Raw genomic sequence first — 16370 nt, 5'->3', positions numbered from 1 at the left:
AACTTTCGACTGACCTTACCATCCAGTCGACTGACATCAGTTTTGAGTGGCTGAAATGAAATCTTACCGAGTTCTTTCCTCGCTTGATCAAGAGTCTGGTCGTCGACCTTCTTGATCTTCATTTGCCTTATCTCGTAAGGGCTTTCCCGTGCCAAGAGCTCGCTCCTCGACCCTCTTGGACTTTCCTTTTGCCTTACGTCCGATCTTCTCACCCGCAAGGACTTTCCACGCTTTGCCTTACCCCGTAAGGACTTTCTCATGCCAAGAGCTCGCTCCTCGACCCTCTTGGACTTTCCTTTTGCCTTACGTCCGGTCTTCTCACCCGTAAGGACTTTCTTACCACTTGCCTTACCTTACCCTGTAAGGACTTTCCTGCACACTTGACACACAAGTTAGATTTCTCATCTTGTGCTCTAAAGTTTATTGATGTCAAACATCAAAATATAGCTTATGGGCATGATTGCAACAACAATCTCCCCCTTTTTGATGTTTGACAACCCAACAACTTTAGAGCACTGGTTTCTCCCCCTTTGACAAATATCAAAATGGAGAACACAAAGTGGCACATATACATATGGAAAATAACGATAGAAAGAGCATGACCTCCCCCTAAAACTATGCATGCATCTGGATAATCTTGTAACACACATAAAGAAAGCAAGGCAGCGGAAAATAGATAAGACACCACACATCATCCACAAATAGACAATACTCATATCCAAAACACATGCAAATAGATCATCAAATACTCCCAAAAGCAGCATATACATACCATTGCTGAAATATCCATACATCAAACAAAGAACTCAAACAAAAGTAGAAGTACATCAACAAGAACTAGACATACATGTATCAAAGTCAAAGTCATACAGCAACAAGTAACATAACAAAACAACTGAAATAACAATCAATCAAGATCCATGGGCGGAGGATCATCACTAGCCGGTGCCCCACCGGAGGTAGAGGTCTGCGGAGGAGGATGACCGGACATCCAAGCCTGAAACATGACGAGATGTCAGATGAGTCAACGGCAACCCCCGTCAATAGCGTCAAAGCGGCCATCAAAAGTGTCAAACCGGCTGGTCATCTCGAGACGTAGCTCCTCAATCCGAGTATCCATAGACTCAAAAGCTCGATCCAGGTAGGTGCCCATACCCTCCTCAGACTCATCGTCAGTCAGATCCATCTGGAGCTGGCACAGCTGGTGCCTCCGCAGCCCCCTCAGCTCCCTCTGCTCCCTCAGCATCCGCTGCTCCTTCGGCTCCCTCAGCCTCCATGGCACCAAGCTCGTCAAAATGATAGTCATGTCCCTCCTCCCACTCCATGCTACGATATACTTTCTTCATCCCGGCTAGGGAGAAGTTCTTCAATCCAATGCGATCGTAATCCGTGAGCGGCTTGATGTTCGCCCTGTCCCTAGCAACATCAATGCCTACGGATGCAAGCCATGCAGTGATAAGGTGGGGAAAAGGCATGTGGATCTTCTTCTGGATAGGCACCGTAAAATGGATAATGCAATGAAACATCTGAAGAGCTATATCAACCTCTAATCGCTGGCGAAGGGCATACATGAGAAATAGATGACTCAACCTCACATAGGCCTGACCGCGAGTGACTAAGGGAAGAAGACAACCAACGATGACCTTATAGAGAATATTGTCCAGGGCCGAAAGACCCTGGGCAGAAAATAATTTTGTACGCAGAGGTCGGGCTCGGTGGAAGAAATGGTCAAACATAACATCAACAGTGATTTGATCAAAAGGAGCAGAAAGAGGCTCGTGAAGTATAGGAAAACAAACGAAAGCATTGTCGGCCGGACGACAACCTAGAAAATTACGCCAAATAGCCGGCGAAAAGTCAAGATCCCTCTTGGCGACTCGGGTACGATAAAAAAGGGGTTCATCACTAACACACCGAAGATTATCATAGAATTCCGCCACGAGATCCAGGTTGATAGAAGTGGTACAATAGAGAATGGTGGCCAGCTGGTAATGAGCTATGATCTCCACTATATCAGGACAATGCTCGCTGAAAAAACGCTCATGTAGGAATCTAGCCGGAATGATTTTGAACGTACTAGGACGTTCAGCCGGACCCTTCCCCTTGGAAGGAGCCCTAGAGGAACCCTCACCACCCTCAACACGCCTAGACTTACTTCTACATGTATGCATGAATGCAACGACAATGGAAGGTTAGTGATAACAAAATGATACGAACAAAAAAAATTGGAAGGAAAAGGAAATTACTTTGGTGCCATTTGGACGGACGAAGCCAAGCAACAAGCGAATGTGCCCAATGAAAACACCAACTAGGGTTAAGCTAGAAGAAGGAAGCAAGGGAGACGTGGAAGGTTTACTCGCCACCGAAACAAAGCAGAAGAGAAACCGCCGCGCGCGGAGAAGTCGGTGAAGGGGACAGCCGGAGAAGGAAGAACACAGGATTAGCCGGAAAAGGGGTTTTGGTTCGTCGCCGGAGACAACCGAGACACGGACGTGGTCGGAGAAGAGGGATTCGCCGGTGAAGGAGGAGCGCGCAGTCGACTAGCGAAATAAAAGTGAGGTTTAGGGTTCGGCCGAATCGTTCGATTTTAAAACACGCAGAGTTGAAATCAGTCGACTGATGGAAGAGCTCAGTCGACTGATCATAGCTCAGTCGACTGTAATGGAGCTCCAGTCGAGTCCATTTCTGTTCTGTGTCCAAGATTAAACAGCTTAGTCGACTGGATCTGAAATCCAGTCGAGTCCATTTCGCTTCTGTATCCAGGTCAGTCGACTGGATTTAAAATCCAGTCGAGTCCATGTGGTTCTGTGGTAACGTTCAACTATCCCAGTCGACTGGATTTAAAATCCAGTCGAGTCAATGTGGTTCTGTGGTAAGAATTATCCCAGTCGACTGGAATGAAAATCCAGTCGAGTCAATTTGTTTCTGTTCCTGGGTCAGTCGACTGGATTTAAAAATCCAGTCGAGTCGATGAGGTTCTGTGTCGAGATTTCACTCGATCAGTCGACTGAGTTTCTGAAACAGTCGACTGATAAGAGTTCAGTCAGCTGATAACCAATATCAGTTGAGTGAAATGCTGAAAGAATTAACATAGGGTTTCAAAATAAGTCAAATCAAGGTTAGGAGATCGAGGTAGTCGATATGGAATGTCCAACCATGATCTTCGAACCAAATACACATTAATTATGTATTGGTCTTCCCCATGATTGGTCAAATGAATGATTCATGAAAATTTCATCTTTTAGCTCAAAGTAATGCATCATAACAAGCATTATGAACCAAAAGATGATCCTAGCATCTCATCCCATCTAAGTTGCACAATACACAAGCAAGGTATTTCCTACGTGTGTGTGAGATGCATTCTAGTTAAGGTGCGAAAATGATCATGGAGGGACTTCTTAGACTACGGAGCACATTCCCAATTCTCATCGTAAATAGCTAAATTCGGCTTCGGGAAGTGGTTTAGTGAAAAATATCAGCTAGATTTGATTTGGATTCAACATAGTTAAGCACAATATCTCCCCTAGTTACATGATCACGTATAAAATGATGTTTCACTTCAATATGTTTTGTTCTAGAGTGATGAACTGGATTTTTAGTTAAATTTATGGTGCTTACATTATCACAAAGGACTTGAACATTTTTATATGATAGTTTATAGTCCTCTAAGGTGTGAGTCATCCATAACAATTGTGAAACACATTCTCCCATTGCGATATATTCAGCTTCGGTTGTGGAGAGTGCTACACAATGTTGTTTCCTACTTGTCCAGCTCACTAGAGATGATCCAAGGAACTGACATCCTCCACTAGTGCTTTTACGATCCAATTTGCAACCGGCATAATCAGAATCGGAATAGCCCACAAGATCAAACGTTTCGGTTCGAGGATACCATAATCCTACATTCTGCGTCCCTTTTAAATATCGTAGAATTCGTTTCACTGCACTAAGGTGTGACTCCTTGGCACAAGATTGATATCTTGCGCACATGCCTACGGCAAATAAGATATCAGGTCTACTAGCCGTAAGATAAAGTAGGCTACCAATAGCACTACGATATAGTTTTGGGTCTACATCTTTTCCTTCAGGATCACTATCTAGTTTTGTGTTGGTGGCCATAGGTGTAGAGATTTCTTTGGCATTTTCCATGCCAAATTTTTTGAACAGTTCGTTTGCATATTTAGATTGATGAACATATATACCTTCCTTAGTTTGTTTGATTTGTAGGCCTAAGAAGAAAGTCAATTCACCAACCAAACTCATTTCAAATTCGCTCTCCATGTGATTGATGAACTCATTTAGATAGTCTTTATTGGTAGAGCCACATATTATATCATCTACATAGACTTGGGCCACAAAAATATCATTTCCACTATTTTTCAAAAATAGTGTGGGATCAATTTGCCCTCTATGAAATCCCTTAGACACTAAAAATGTTGACAACCTCTCATACCAAGCACGAGGTGCTTGTTTGAGACCATACAAGGCCTTTTTAAGCTTAAACACGTGGTTTGAAAACTCTGAATTTTCAAACCCCGGTGGTTGCTCAACATAAACCTCTTCTTTGATAAACTCATTTAAAAATGCTGACTTCACATCCATTTGGAATAGTTTGAAACCTTTGTGAGCAGCAAATGCAAGCATCATTCTTATGGATTCCAATCGAGCTACAGGGGCATATGTTTCGTCATAATCCAACCCTTCTACTTGATTGAATCCTCTTGCAACTAATCTAGCTTTGTTTCTCACAACCTCTCCCTTATCATCAAGCTTGTTACGAAAGACCCATTTTGTACCAATAATGGAATTTTCTTTGGATCTAGGAACTAAGTCCCAAACTTGACTTCTTTCAAATTGAGCCAATTCATCTTGCATAGCTAAAATCCAATCCGGATCAAGCAATGCTTCGTCTATAGATTTTGGCTCAATTTTGGAAATCAAGGCTACTTGACTTCCTTCATTTCGAAAGAATGACCGAGTTCGCACCCCTTGTGTGATATCTCCCATGACTTGGTCTATAGGATGATTAACATTTGTTCTAGTGAGTCTCGGTTCTTGAGTTGTGATAACCACACTCTCAAGAGGTGGTACTCCTATTCTTTCATCCTCACTTTCATGAATCTCTCCCCCTTGATTGTTTCCCTCCGTCAATGTCAAATTTTCTAACTGAAATTGTTCATTTAAATCAATTGGTTTTGTAGAATTTGAAGATGAATTTTCTTCAAAAACAACATTTAGAGATTCTTCAACCATTTTAGATCTCTTGTTGTATACTCTATATGCTTTGCTATGATTTGAGTATCCTACAAGAATACCCTCATCAGCCTTAGCAGAAAATTTACCTAAGTGATCTTTAGTGTTTAGAATGTACACCTTACACCCAAACACTCTAATATGTTTGATTGTTGGAGGTTTTCCAAACCATAGTTCATGAGGTGTCTTGTCTAAAAATCTGTGTATTAGAGTTCGATTTTGCACGTAACAAGCCGTGTTTATTGCTTCAGCCCAAAGATAGCTAGGATGAGAATATTCATTTAGCATACTTCGAGCAGCCTCTTGTAAAACTCTATTCTTTCTCTCAACAACTCCATTTTGTTGAGGTGTCCTAGGGGTAGAGAATTCATGTTTATATCCTTTTTCAGTACAAAATCGAGTAAATTTGTCATTTTTGAATTCACCTCCATGATCACTTCTTATCCTATTTATTTTGTGATTCTTTTCATTTTCTACTCTTGTACAAAAAGCAATCAAGGTATCTAAGGTTTGATCCTTATGTTTCAAGAAAAACACCCATGTATACCTAGTGTAATCATCAACTATCACAAAATAATATCTACTACCATTTAAAGATGCATATCTACTGCTATCAAATAAATCCATGTGAATGAGTTCTAATGCATTTGAAGTACTCATGATATTTTTACCTTTGTGGGTAGCTTTGGTTTGCTTACCCATTTGACATGCATCGCATAACTTGTCCTTTTGAAATTTCAGCTTTGGCAAGCCTTGCACCAACTCTCCTTTAGATAGCTTCCTGATGTTCCTCATGTTGGTGTGAGCAAGTCTTCGATGCCAAAGCCAAGATTCTTCTTCTTTTGACATGAAACACTTAGCAAACACGTTAGTAGCACCAAATAGTTTAACTTGATAAATATTTTCTTTTCTATGGCCTACAAGCATGGTGGTGTTCAGTTCATTGTGTTTAATTAAACATTGGGATGAGTTAAACTCAACCCTATATCCTGAATCACACAATTGACTAACACTTAGAAGATTAAAAGTCATGCCTTTCACTAATAAAACATTCTTAATCATGAATTGCTCAGAAATTTTAATATCTCCTATTCCTATAACCTTAAGCTCACCACTATTACCAAATGATACGGTACCTTTGTTCTTGTTCTTTAGTGATGAAAATTTCGATGAGTCTCCCGTCATGTGCCTAGAGCATCCGCTATCTACGAACCATATGATTGGATGCTCCCCCTTGGCGCATGCCTGCTCAAGCAAGCACGATAAACTAAATGTATTTTGGAACCCAAATCTTGGGTCCAGTAGCATCAATAACATATTGCTTGGGTACCCAAGCTTGCACAGTTTTAATCTTAGAAACATTATGTCTACTAGTCAAAGACATGAAATTTACTTCCTTTTGTTTTGGTTTGTATCCTAAACCAGCCTTGTTATAAACAGCCCTTTGAGCTCCTAAAATCATGTCTAAGTATTTTGAGCTTGATGTAAACTTTTCTAATGCCTTTCTAAGATCATCTACTTGCATTTTCAAAGATGCATTCTCATTTTCAAGTTCATGTACTGAAGTATGACTACTTTCATGATGCAAACAATAGTCACATGATGATGTATTTTCATGTTCAATCATTTTCAACTCATTTTGCAATCTCTTAATCTTACTTTTGGATTTTGATAAGGCATTAGTTAAGCATGCAATAGTAGCATACATCTTTTCAAGTTTAGGTGAAGTTACCTCGTCATCACTAGATGATGACTCACTTGATGAATCTTCATCTTGACTTCCTTCACTCTCACTGCTCTCCACATTGCTCAACGCCATAAGTGCCACGTGTCTAGTCTTTTTCTCTACTTCTTCCTCTGATGAGCTTGAAGAAGAATCATCCCAAGTGGCTTTTAAGGCCTTCTTCTTCTTCTTAAGTTTGTCTTCTTGCTTCTTCACTTCCGGGCAATCGTTCTTGACGTGTCCCCTTTTATGACATTCATAACAAACCACATCAGTTTTAAACTTAGAATTTTCATGAAATTTACCTCTTCTATTTTTGTCCGTCAACATCCTTTTCACATCGTTCTTGTTGAATCTCCGTGATCTTCTCATCATTTTCCTTACGAAATTTGCCATTTCGCTTGATGAGCTCTCCTCCTCGCTATCACTTCCATGGTTTGATTCGGATGAAGTTTCTTCCTTCCTTTCCTTCTTCTTCTCCTTCCCCTTTTTCTTGCTCTTTTCACCTGCAACCAAAGCTATACCCTTCTCCTTATGGCTTGCATTAGCTTGTTCATGCAGTTCAAGTTCACAAAATAATTCATCTAACTTAACAGTTGATAAATCCCTTGAAACTTTGTAGGCATCCACCATGGATGACCACAATGAGTCTCTAGGGAAAGATTTCAAGGCATACCTGATGAGATCTCTATTTTCTAACCTTTCTCCGATAGCATGAAGTCCATTCAGTAGCTCTTTGAACCTTCCGTGAAGTTGACTCACGGTTTCACCTTCCTTCATCAAGAAGTTCTGCATTTGGTTGATGAGGAGGTCTCTCTTTGCAACTCTTGAGTCTTTGGTGCCCTCGTTAAGCTCAATCAACTTATCCCACAGCTCTTTCGCGCTTCAAAATGGACCGACCTTGATCAGCTGCTCGGAGCTCAAACCACACTGCATGGTTACCACCGCCTTGGCATTTGCTTGCGACTTCCATTTTTGATCAGCGGACCATCGTGAGGACTCTAGTACTCTTCCATTTTCATCGGTTGGTTCAGTGAAGCCCTCAGTTACGGAGAACCACATGTCTACTTCAGTTCTCAAGTAATACTCCATGCGGCTCTTCCAATAGGTGAAGTTGCTTCCCTCAAAGAATGGTGGCCGTGTAGTGCTATGACCTTCCTTCAGCGACATCTTGTAGTTCTTAGCTTGGCTCCTTTGGATGTGAATCCTCCGAAGCAACCTTGCTCTGATACCACTTGTAAGGACCTTGTGAGCTAGAAGGGGGGGTTGAATAGCTTCACTTGATCAAGCTTGAACTTTCGTCGCTGAAGAAATTACTCTCTACACACCCTCTCAACTCAACAATGCTAACAAGGAAGGATTTACTTGGTATCCGCCTCCTTGAGGCGACTAATCCAAGGATCTTCACTCAGCTCACTCTTCCACTATATCCTCTCCTTTTCGGACAAACCCCGAAGGCGGAGAAACCTTCTTACAGCAAGTTACACAATGTATACAAACAACCAAGCAACAAAATGAAGAAGAAGAGAAGAGAAGTTACACAATGAGAATGCTTCTTCTTCTTCAAGAGATTGCTCCAAGCTTTTAGGATGAACACCAGCTGGTTTCTTGATCACTAGAGCACAAACACTTGGAGCATGAACAGTGTTGAGTGTATCTTCCACGAAGTGCACTCACCATTTAAACCAGTTCAGTTTTTAAGTCATCAGTCGACTGGGTTTACCATCCCAGTCGACTGATTTAGTCAAACCCAGAAAACGGCCACTGAACTGCTGAAGTCACGCCTGATTTTTATCGAAATTCAAATTTCAGTCGACTGACTTTTTCCATCAGTCGACTGTTTTACTTCAGTCGACTGATGTGAACGATCAGTCGAGTCGTTTAACCTTCTGTTTGCTTCCGAAACACCGGTAGTCGACTGATGCATAGATCCAGTCGAGTCTGTCAATGTCAGTCGACTGATGTGAAGATCCAGTCGAGTCATTTTACAATTTATTTGCTCTTAAAGCAACTTCAGTCGACTGGTCTTCAAGATCAGTCGACTGAGCATTCAAAACGACTCGACTGGCATTAAATCCGATCGACTAAGATAGAGTATCAGGCGTGTTAATGTAGTATCAGTCGACTGATTTTACCATACCAGTCGACTGACACCAGTTTTGAGTGACTGAAGTGAAATCTTACCGAGTTCTTTCTTCGCTTGATCAAAAGTTTGGTCGTCGACCTTCTTGATCTTCATTTGCCTTATCTTGTAAGGGTTTTCCCGTGCCAAGAGCTCGCTCCTCGACCCTCTTGGACTTTTCTTTCGCCTCACGTCCGATCTTCTCACCCGCAAGGACTTTCCACACTTTGCCTTACCCCGTAAGGACTTTCTCATGCCAAGAGCTCGCTCCTCGACCCTCTTGGACTTTCCTTTTGCCTTACGTCCGGTCTTCTCACCCGTTTGGACCCGCCTTAAAGGACTTTCCTCTACTTGCCTTACCCTGTAAGGACTTTCCTGTACACTTGACACACAAGTTAGATTTCTCATCTTGTGCTCTAAAGTTTATTGATGTCAAACATCAAAATATAACTTATGGGCATGATTGCAATAACAGTTAGAATCAATTGGAAATGTTATTCACTAGAGGATAAGGTTGTGGACTTATTTGGTTGAGTCGGCTGTTGTAGATTTTGTTAAAAAATTAGTTTTTGTAACTAATAAATTGAATATGAACATGAATAATTATTTTGCATGTAGATTATCATAAATTAATTTTTTAAGTGAATGATAAATTAATACATAGAATTATTTGAGTAATAAATGATGAATCCAGTATGTCGAACGGAAATATTGGCTTACACATGAGTTAGTTCATGGATACGAATATATGAATATTAACTCTAATATACACGAATGTCAATCCTAGTAAAACCATTGAAGCATAAAAAATTTAGAATTATTTTTTAAAGTTTGATTAAAATTAATTAATCAATTATTTGATTAATTAATTAATTAGAAATAAACTAATAAATTAATTGATGAATTAATAATGTAAAATTAAAATAATTAATTTGGTTAATAATATTTTAAGTAAAAATATATTTTCATGTCTTTTCACTCCCCTTAAAAGTGAGTTTCGGGCTTAAAAAACTCTATAAAGAAAATTAGGCTTATACTCTTCAACTCACTCAACACTCAAGTTATGAATTCTTCTCTTGAGTTCTTCTCTTCCTCTCCTTTAAATAGTTTGAAGACTTCAAAAGTTTGCGACTCAAAATTTGAAGTGCTTTTATTTCAAATCATAGGTTGCTAATAAATTGTAAATACTTGGGGTCTAATCTTCTCCTCAACTTTAAAACTCCTATTTGCATGGATAAGTTTATCCGAAAATGTATGTTGATATCCGAAGGGATAATTCAACGATCGATGAGATTAAGTCGGTGACGATTATACTAAAAATGATACGTCTATTATTCGAAGAAGTGCCTCAATAACCAAAAAGATATATCGAAAATATAAACGTGATAAAATCCATGTCATCCTAATGAGCTCTACAAATTCAAGCCATCGACTTATTGTTGAACTGACTAACTCGGGTTGTTGGATCAATACCAGTGATATCCAACAATAGATTTGAGTAAACTAAATCAAGTTGAAGTTGAAGTTAAAATCGACTAGAAACATTATCCACTAGCATACAAGATTGTGAACTTATCTAGTCAAATTAACTAATAGGATTTGACTGATTGATATAAATTTGAGTATGCTGAATAATTTTTGAGACAATTGAATGAATGGTAGTGTCAACCCATAAACTTCTAAGATAAGCCTTTCAGCATGCTAGATTCACATTGAATATATTTAAGTAGTTTGTCTTGTCTAGGCTGGTTTCTAACTATAAATAAGAGAGCAAGGGAATCTTAAAAGAGACAACTCTCGTACTACAATCCTCTATTCTTGACCATTATTTTCATGTTCCTAAGTTCTCTCAATTACTTGAAAGAGTTTGAATTGTGATAGGGTTGAACGTGAGGGCAAAAAGACTTGTTGCCTGTGGAAAACGAGGTTGTCATGGAAGCTCCTTGACGAGCAGAGGTGACAGAACGACTAATCGAAGAGGATGACCGACTGTTCTAAAGTGCAAGAAGATCACGGAGGGATAGTGATATCGCGAGTGCGAGTCAAACTGGGTTGGGCTCGTGGATGTAAAACTGCTGCCTCGAGTTTGAGGCCATGGACGAACAAATAAGCAACCTTGTCTTTTTCAGTTGCTTGAGTTCAATTTGGAACACGCTTCCTCTTCAAGGAGATTTGGATTGATTCTCTTGGCTATCATCTAATTCCAGAAACATAATAAAGAGATGGGCATTTCTGCTACAGAATTCTTTGTACATTAAATTAACAAGCAAATATCGTCGGCGAGGTAGCACTACATAAGCAAGCAAAGGGCAGGCTCATTAGCCCAGTCAGTTTTTCAACTCCTAATAGAAACGCAAGGCACGTTGCCATCATCTTAATTCGCTTCCACCAACTGCTTGAAGTTGATGGGAGTAGCAAACTGTTGAGAGCCATGGTAGATGGCCAGTCCTGCTAGCTTCGAGGTCGCATGTGTCGGATGCAGCAAGTCCCAGAACAGGTAGAGATGTCGTTCGGAGCAATAGGTTGCATTAGGAGTGCACCCTGATTGCCCATTCAACTTCCCTGCTCCACAGCATGCACTCTTCACTTCCTTGTAACCTGAACAAGTAATCAAGACATTTAGGTGCAAGCCTACACCCTGATCATATTATCTCAATGCATAGAAAAATATTGTGGTTACCAAGGGCCTTAGGGTCTCTGATAATCCCCCAGACGACAGCGTAAGAACTACCAATGGAGTACTTCATCCCTTGCAATTGGGAGCTTAGACTGTGCATCTGTGATTTCATAGCAGTGTTGAAACCCAGAGCCAATTCATTCAAAATGTCGATGCAGGCACCTGCTGGGTGTAGGCTTCTTGTATATGGGCAACATCCAATAGGAGGGACATCGACTATCGCAAATTTCCTTGCTCCAAGACCATATAGTGACTGCCACAATAGTTTCAAGAACTCCAAAATCCATTAGTATTTGTTTATTTGCGAGAATAATTGGATGTACAATAAAAGGAGATTTTAACCTTTATATGAGACTCATAAGTTGAGGCAAGAGTAGCAATAAAAGAGTCGATCTCGGCTCTGTTCGGGGTGCTATTTTTGGTGAAGAAGGCAAATATGTCATTCCCTCCAGAGCTGATGAGGAAGATGGACTTGGAGAGCAACTGGTAAGTGCGGTCAGTGGCAATGTATGTCATAATACTTGTTTGCAGTACGGAGAAGTATTGTATTTGTTTTGTCATGGTGATGGTGCTCCCCTGCAACAATTTTCAGAAACACATGATCTATGAAAACAATTCACATACACATCTTGAAAATGAGAAATGATCTATAAGACATGGAGTTTGCTTACAGTTGAGTCGAGAATTCCTGATCCTCCAGAAGCAAAATTTGCACCTGCTAAACCTTTGAGGACTTGGTGATTGGTCTTGTTTACGAGGGAAAGGTAAGGCGGAGGGCTCCTCCTGAAGCCCATGTGGGAAGCTGAATATCGATTAAACAATTAGAGACTTAGAAGAGATGGTCGATAGCTACTGAGATTGTTACCTGTAAAGTATACCATGTGTGCTCATTAACCATGCAACATGCTCACAAGAATTCATGTTCACTGATGACCTGAATATCCTAGTTGTTGCATTGCTTTATGTCCGACTCAGGACTCGGAGAAATGTTTGGATGGGTCTTATACAGTATAGTACAGATGCCGAATACCACACTACTTCCAAAATAAGAAATTATAATGAAATCGATTTTGTGGCTTTTCTTTCAGTTAGAGAAAATTGAGACTTGAGACATTTAAACTATTGAAGTTCTGGATAAACTCAAAAGTTCTCATTACTTAACTTCAAAAATTTTTAATTTGAAATTAATTTTAAAGTGTTTTATCAATAGATTTACAAGCCTTCATTTGAACATATCTTATCCAACCCTTTGATAAGTATATCTAAATGTAAATTAAGGAAGAATTAAAGAGAATTCATTTGTTTCCTCAAAAATAATTTGTTTGTGGAAAATACTTGTTTGGATGTTATATTAAAATTTATTAGAACTTATGTTTCTATGTTTGATGCACATAGGGGAAAACAATAATTTTTTCCTTCTCCAGGTTGGGTTTATCGGATGAGATGCTCGAGCAGGCTAGGTAGGTAGATTGCATTAGGTAGACTAGGCGATAGGCGATCCGCATGGTCTTCTTGTTCCAAATAGCTTGACCAACTCACTTGGCCCAATTTGAACATCATGATTAATGGCCCGATCAACTCAAGTGGCTTATATGGCTCATCTTATCTAGTTGATCCACCAAGCCTGGCTTGTTAGTTTAGATTGCCTAGCTTTATTGATCCAACTAGTTTGATTGTTGATTCAGCTAGTAATGCCTTAGTCGACTTACTTTTAAACATAATCATTATGTTCATTAACATTTCAATCTAAGTTGAATGACTAACCAACTCGACCATCAGTCAACTAAAAACATACATCAATCATCAACTCATACCTTAGCTCCAACCAACCTAAGGCTAAGTCTCATCATGCCAAGAGAGTCCATAATTCTGGGGGACTTCCTTGTCTGCCTAGTATAATTTGACCTCAACTTATCAAAACTTCCAATGCTTAGAGATAATTTCTTCGAGGCTTTATTCAATGTTCAGTGTCAGCCACCCTTAATTCATTAGGACTTCCACTTGCTCAACATTAAGTCAATCTTAATTTGCTAAGACTTCCACTTCCTAGACTCAAGTTAACTTTGACTCATCAAGACTTCTACTTTGCAAAGTGTCTAATCCTTCTTGACTAACCTCAACTTTCATCACTTGTCAAACATTCAATCCTCCTTAACTTTCCTAGACTTCCACTGCCAACTCTTTATTGGCCCTTCCACTTTCCAATAATGTGAAACTTTTTTGTTGCTAAATCGGCATTGGACTTTCCATTTGCCAATACCTATTGAACTTCTCCATTATCATATACTAGTTGGACTTTTCACTTGCCATCACCTATTGTACTTCTCCATTGCCAACTCCTTGTTGGAGTTTCCATCCTTGTCAAATATTGGTCACCTTGGCCCCTTTAGACTTCAACTAATGTATGGAAGCCAGTCAACCTTGATTACTTAACATATCAATTCTAACTTATCTTATCTTAATCATATTGCACACAATATGATTTCACCATTACTTGCCGAAACATATTGTACAAATATTAAAACATTGCAATCACTCATTTGCACCAACATAGCTAGTTCGACTTGATTAGACCACCCAAGTTGCTTTGCTCGATTGTCTTGCCTAGACCAATCAACTTGCCTTTATCAAATGACCTACCCAGGCAAGGGGATAGGTGAATAGTGGAGAATGGTTTACCACTCTATACTTGAACAAATCAAGCTTCTGAGATTGATCTGCCAACTCGAATGAGGGTAGAGGGTGTTAAGGGTTTCATTGATGTTGTTGAAGGTTCATGTCTGTGTTTTTCATTCACCAAAAGATATTTTGCTTCTCATGAGTTTTCATCAAACTAAACACAAGAAAATCTAATCACAAAACAAATATAGCCTAAGAATTGTCTCATACATAGATCCCCTATTTTCAAAGGAATCAACTCATCTTGTGAAAAGCTGAACAATTTTTGATTGTTTTATTTCTTTGCTTGGGGTTTATGGAGACAACAACAGTCCATCCCACCTGTTCATTGTTGGTAGAGAGACCAACACTAATTCTATATCTTGGGGCATAGATATGAACCATCTTATGTGGAAGGTATCTTGCGTAAGGATAAATTACTCATATCTAAGAATTCCTCCAACTCTTTCCCTTGTTGTATATCATTATTATTATGCGATGTTTATTGCTTCGAGAGTAGAATCTATCAATTTTCCCTTGTAACAGATCCACAATAACTGCTTTCAAGTCAATGTAGAACAAGAATAAGAACAAGCTGCCATGTAAATTTCATTCTTATAGTAATTAGGTAGTGGACTTTTCTGAAAAGAGTTTTCTAGTTTTATTTTCCCTTTTTTGCTTTACATTGTGAACAAAAGAACCTTTAAAAAAGAAAGTATTAAACTGATCACCCTGTGAGGAAGGGCAGGTGGATCCACTATGATAACTCATAATTTGATAACTAAAGAATGTGAAGATATGAAGAACTACTATATTCTATATCAATTACAGCCTGGTCCAAGCTAAGAGAAGTTGTTTAATGCAACTTTTCCAAAGTTACACTGTCAAACAGTAATCTACTCAGAGTTATTTTATTTTCCACCCATACTGTAATCCAGAGTGTTATGCTTTCATCACCAGACTAGAAGCAGGCATTCCTCTAATATTATTCTTAAACAACTCAAAACAACTAATATATCTCAAAAATACATAAAATATTTATCAGGAAGAAAATCTGGGAATCCTACTTCCACTCCACTTTCAGAAAAAAAAAATTGAGGATTTCAAAGAAGTCTGGAAGGAAAGTTTTTATGAGTATTCTCTCAAGGGTTACACGAAAAAGACTGAATTGGTGCGAATATTGCGCTATCTAACAATCTGTCGTTGTTGGAGTGTGCTTTAATTAAATTCTTTCACTTTAAAGACTTTAACCCCTTTTGACCACTTTCAGTATCTCAGCTTCCATTGCGCTAGCTAACTGAATTTAGAGTTGAAGGGAAAGACAGGGTAGGTTACCTAAGAAGTCGACTCCGTTGTAGCCATTGCTGAACCTCCCGGTGGGCCTGGAGTTGGGGAAGTCGATGCCATTGTGGGGAAAGTTGGCCTTGGCGTTGCTCCCGGCCAAGTAGTTGTTGTTGCCGACGTCGGCCGTGGAGTCACCGAAGATGTAGACCGCCGGAACGTTGGCCGCCGCTTCCACCGCCAACAGAGCCGCGAAGAGGAGGACAAGGTGGAATTCCATGGTTTGGCTGAGTGCTAGCTACTGCCAACAACGATCGAAGATAAGGCAATAAAGTGGAGCGAAAAGATGGTGGTGGGCTGGTGGGTTTGCTTTAGGAGTTGGTGGAAGCAATTGTATCGACGTAATGGAGGTGCGCTGTTGGGATCTGCTTTGGCAGTTCCTGCACAGCTTTACAGATAAACAGCTTCAGCAAGAACTGTGTGCATGTTATAATTACGATGAAGCTTCATGGTTTTTTATTTTTTACTTTTTACCCTATTTATGAGGTTGGCGGTCCAAATTTCTGAAAACAGCTTTTAAATTTGGTGCACGTTTTTCTTGGGTTTGTATTTATTGTATTTATAGGGTGCAGTGTAATAATTACACAGGAACATCA

General features: G+C 39.7%; 2 protein-coding genes across 2 annotated transcripts; both read right to left on the bottom strand.

The window, feature by feature from the left end:
• Positions 1-6520: 6520 nt before the first annotated feature.
• LOC141831762 (uncharacterized) lies at positions 6521-8146 on the bottom strand. Its single transcript, XM_074719169.1, has 3 exons — positions 7877-8146; positions 7653-7765; positions 6521-7514 (listed from the first exon to the last, which is right to left on the bottom strand). Exons 1-3 carry the CDS (start codon positions 8144-8146, stop codon positions 6521-6523), a joined length of 1377 nt encoding a protein of 458 aa, XP_074575270.1.
• A 3153-nt stretch (positions 8147-11299) lies between these two features.
• LOC141832168 (GDSL esterase/lipase At5g55050-like) lies at positions 11300-16033 on the bottom strand. The gene is made up of 5 exons (XM_074719656.1): positions 15769-16033; positions 12447-12577; positions 12118-12351; positions 11779-12028; positions 11300-11696 (listed from the first exon to the last, which is right to left on the bottom strand). Exons 1-5 carry the CDS (start codon positions 15992-15994, stop codon positions 11473-11475), a joined length of 1065 nt encoding a protein of 354 aa, XP_074575757.1. The 5' UTR covers positions 15995-16033; the 3' UTR covers positions 11300-11472.
• Positions 16034-16370: the final 337 nt, after the last annotated feature.

The sequence above is a fragment of the Curcuma longa genome, chromosome 7, assembly GCF_044706935.1.
Source record: "Curcuma longa cultivar G26 ecotype Majalengka, Jawa Barat chromosome 7, ITB_CL_G26_1.1, whole genome shotgun sequence".
Classification (NCBI taxonomy): Eukaryota; Viridiplantae; Streptophyta; class Magnoliopsida; order Zingiberales; family Zingiberaceae; genus Curcuma; species Curcuma longa.
Note: the sequence above shows the minus strand (reverse complement) of the source record. Positions and strands in the feature narration are given on the sequence as shown.

Excerpts from the sequence above, each read along its gene's own strand:
- LOC141832168 (XM_074719656.1), bottom strand. The coding sequence starts at position 15,994 with ATGGAATTCCACCTTGTCCTCCTCTTCGCGGCTCTGTTGGCGGTGGAA. Across the intron at positions 12,029-12,117 it reads CTTATGAGTCTCATATAAAG|TCACTATATGGTCTTGGAGC; the intron begins GTTAAAATCTCC and ends CTATTGTGGCAG. Across the intron at positions 11,697-11,778 it reads CAGAGACCCTAAGGCCCTTG|GTTACAAGGAAGTGAAGAGT; the intron begins GTAACCACAATA and ends TTACTTGTTCAG.
- LOC141831762 (XM_074719169.1), bottom strand. The coding sequence starts at position 8,146 with ATGTCGCTGAAGGAAGGTCATAGCACTACACGGCCACCATTCTTTGAG. Across the intron at positions 7,766-7,876 it reads GCTCCGAGCAGCTGATCAAG|AACTTCTTGATGAAGGAAGG; the intron begins GTCGGTCCATTT and ends AACCAAATGCAG. Across the intron at positions 7,515-7,652 it reads GAAAATAGAGATCTCATCAG|CCATAAGGAGAAGGGTATAG; the intron begins GTATGCCTTGAA and ends AGCTAATGCAAG.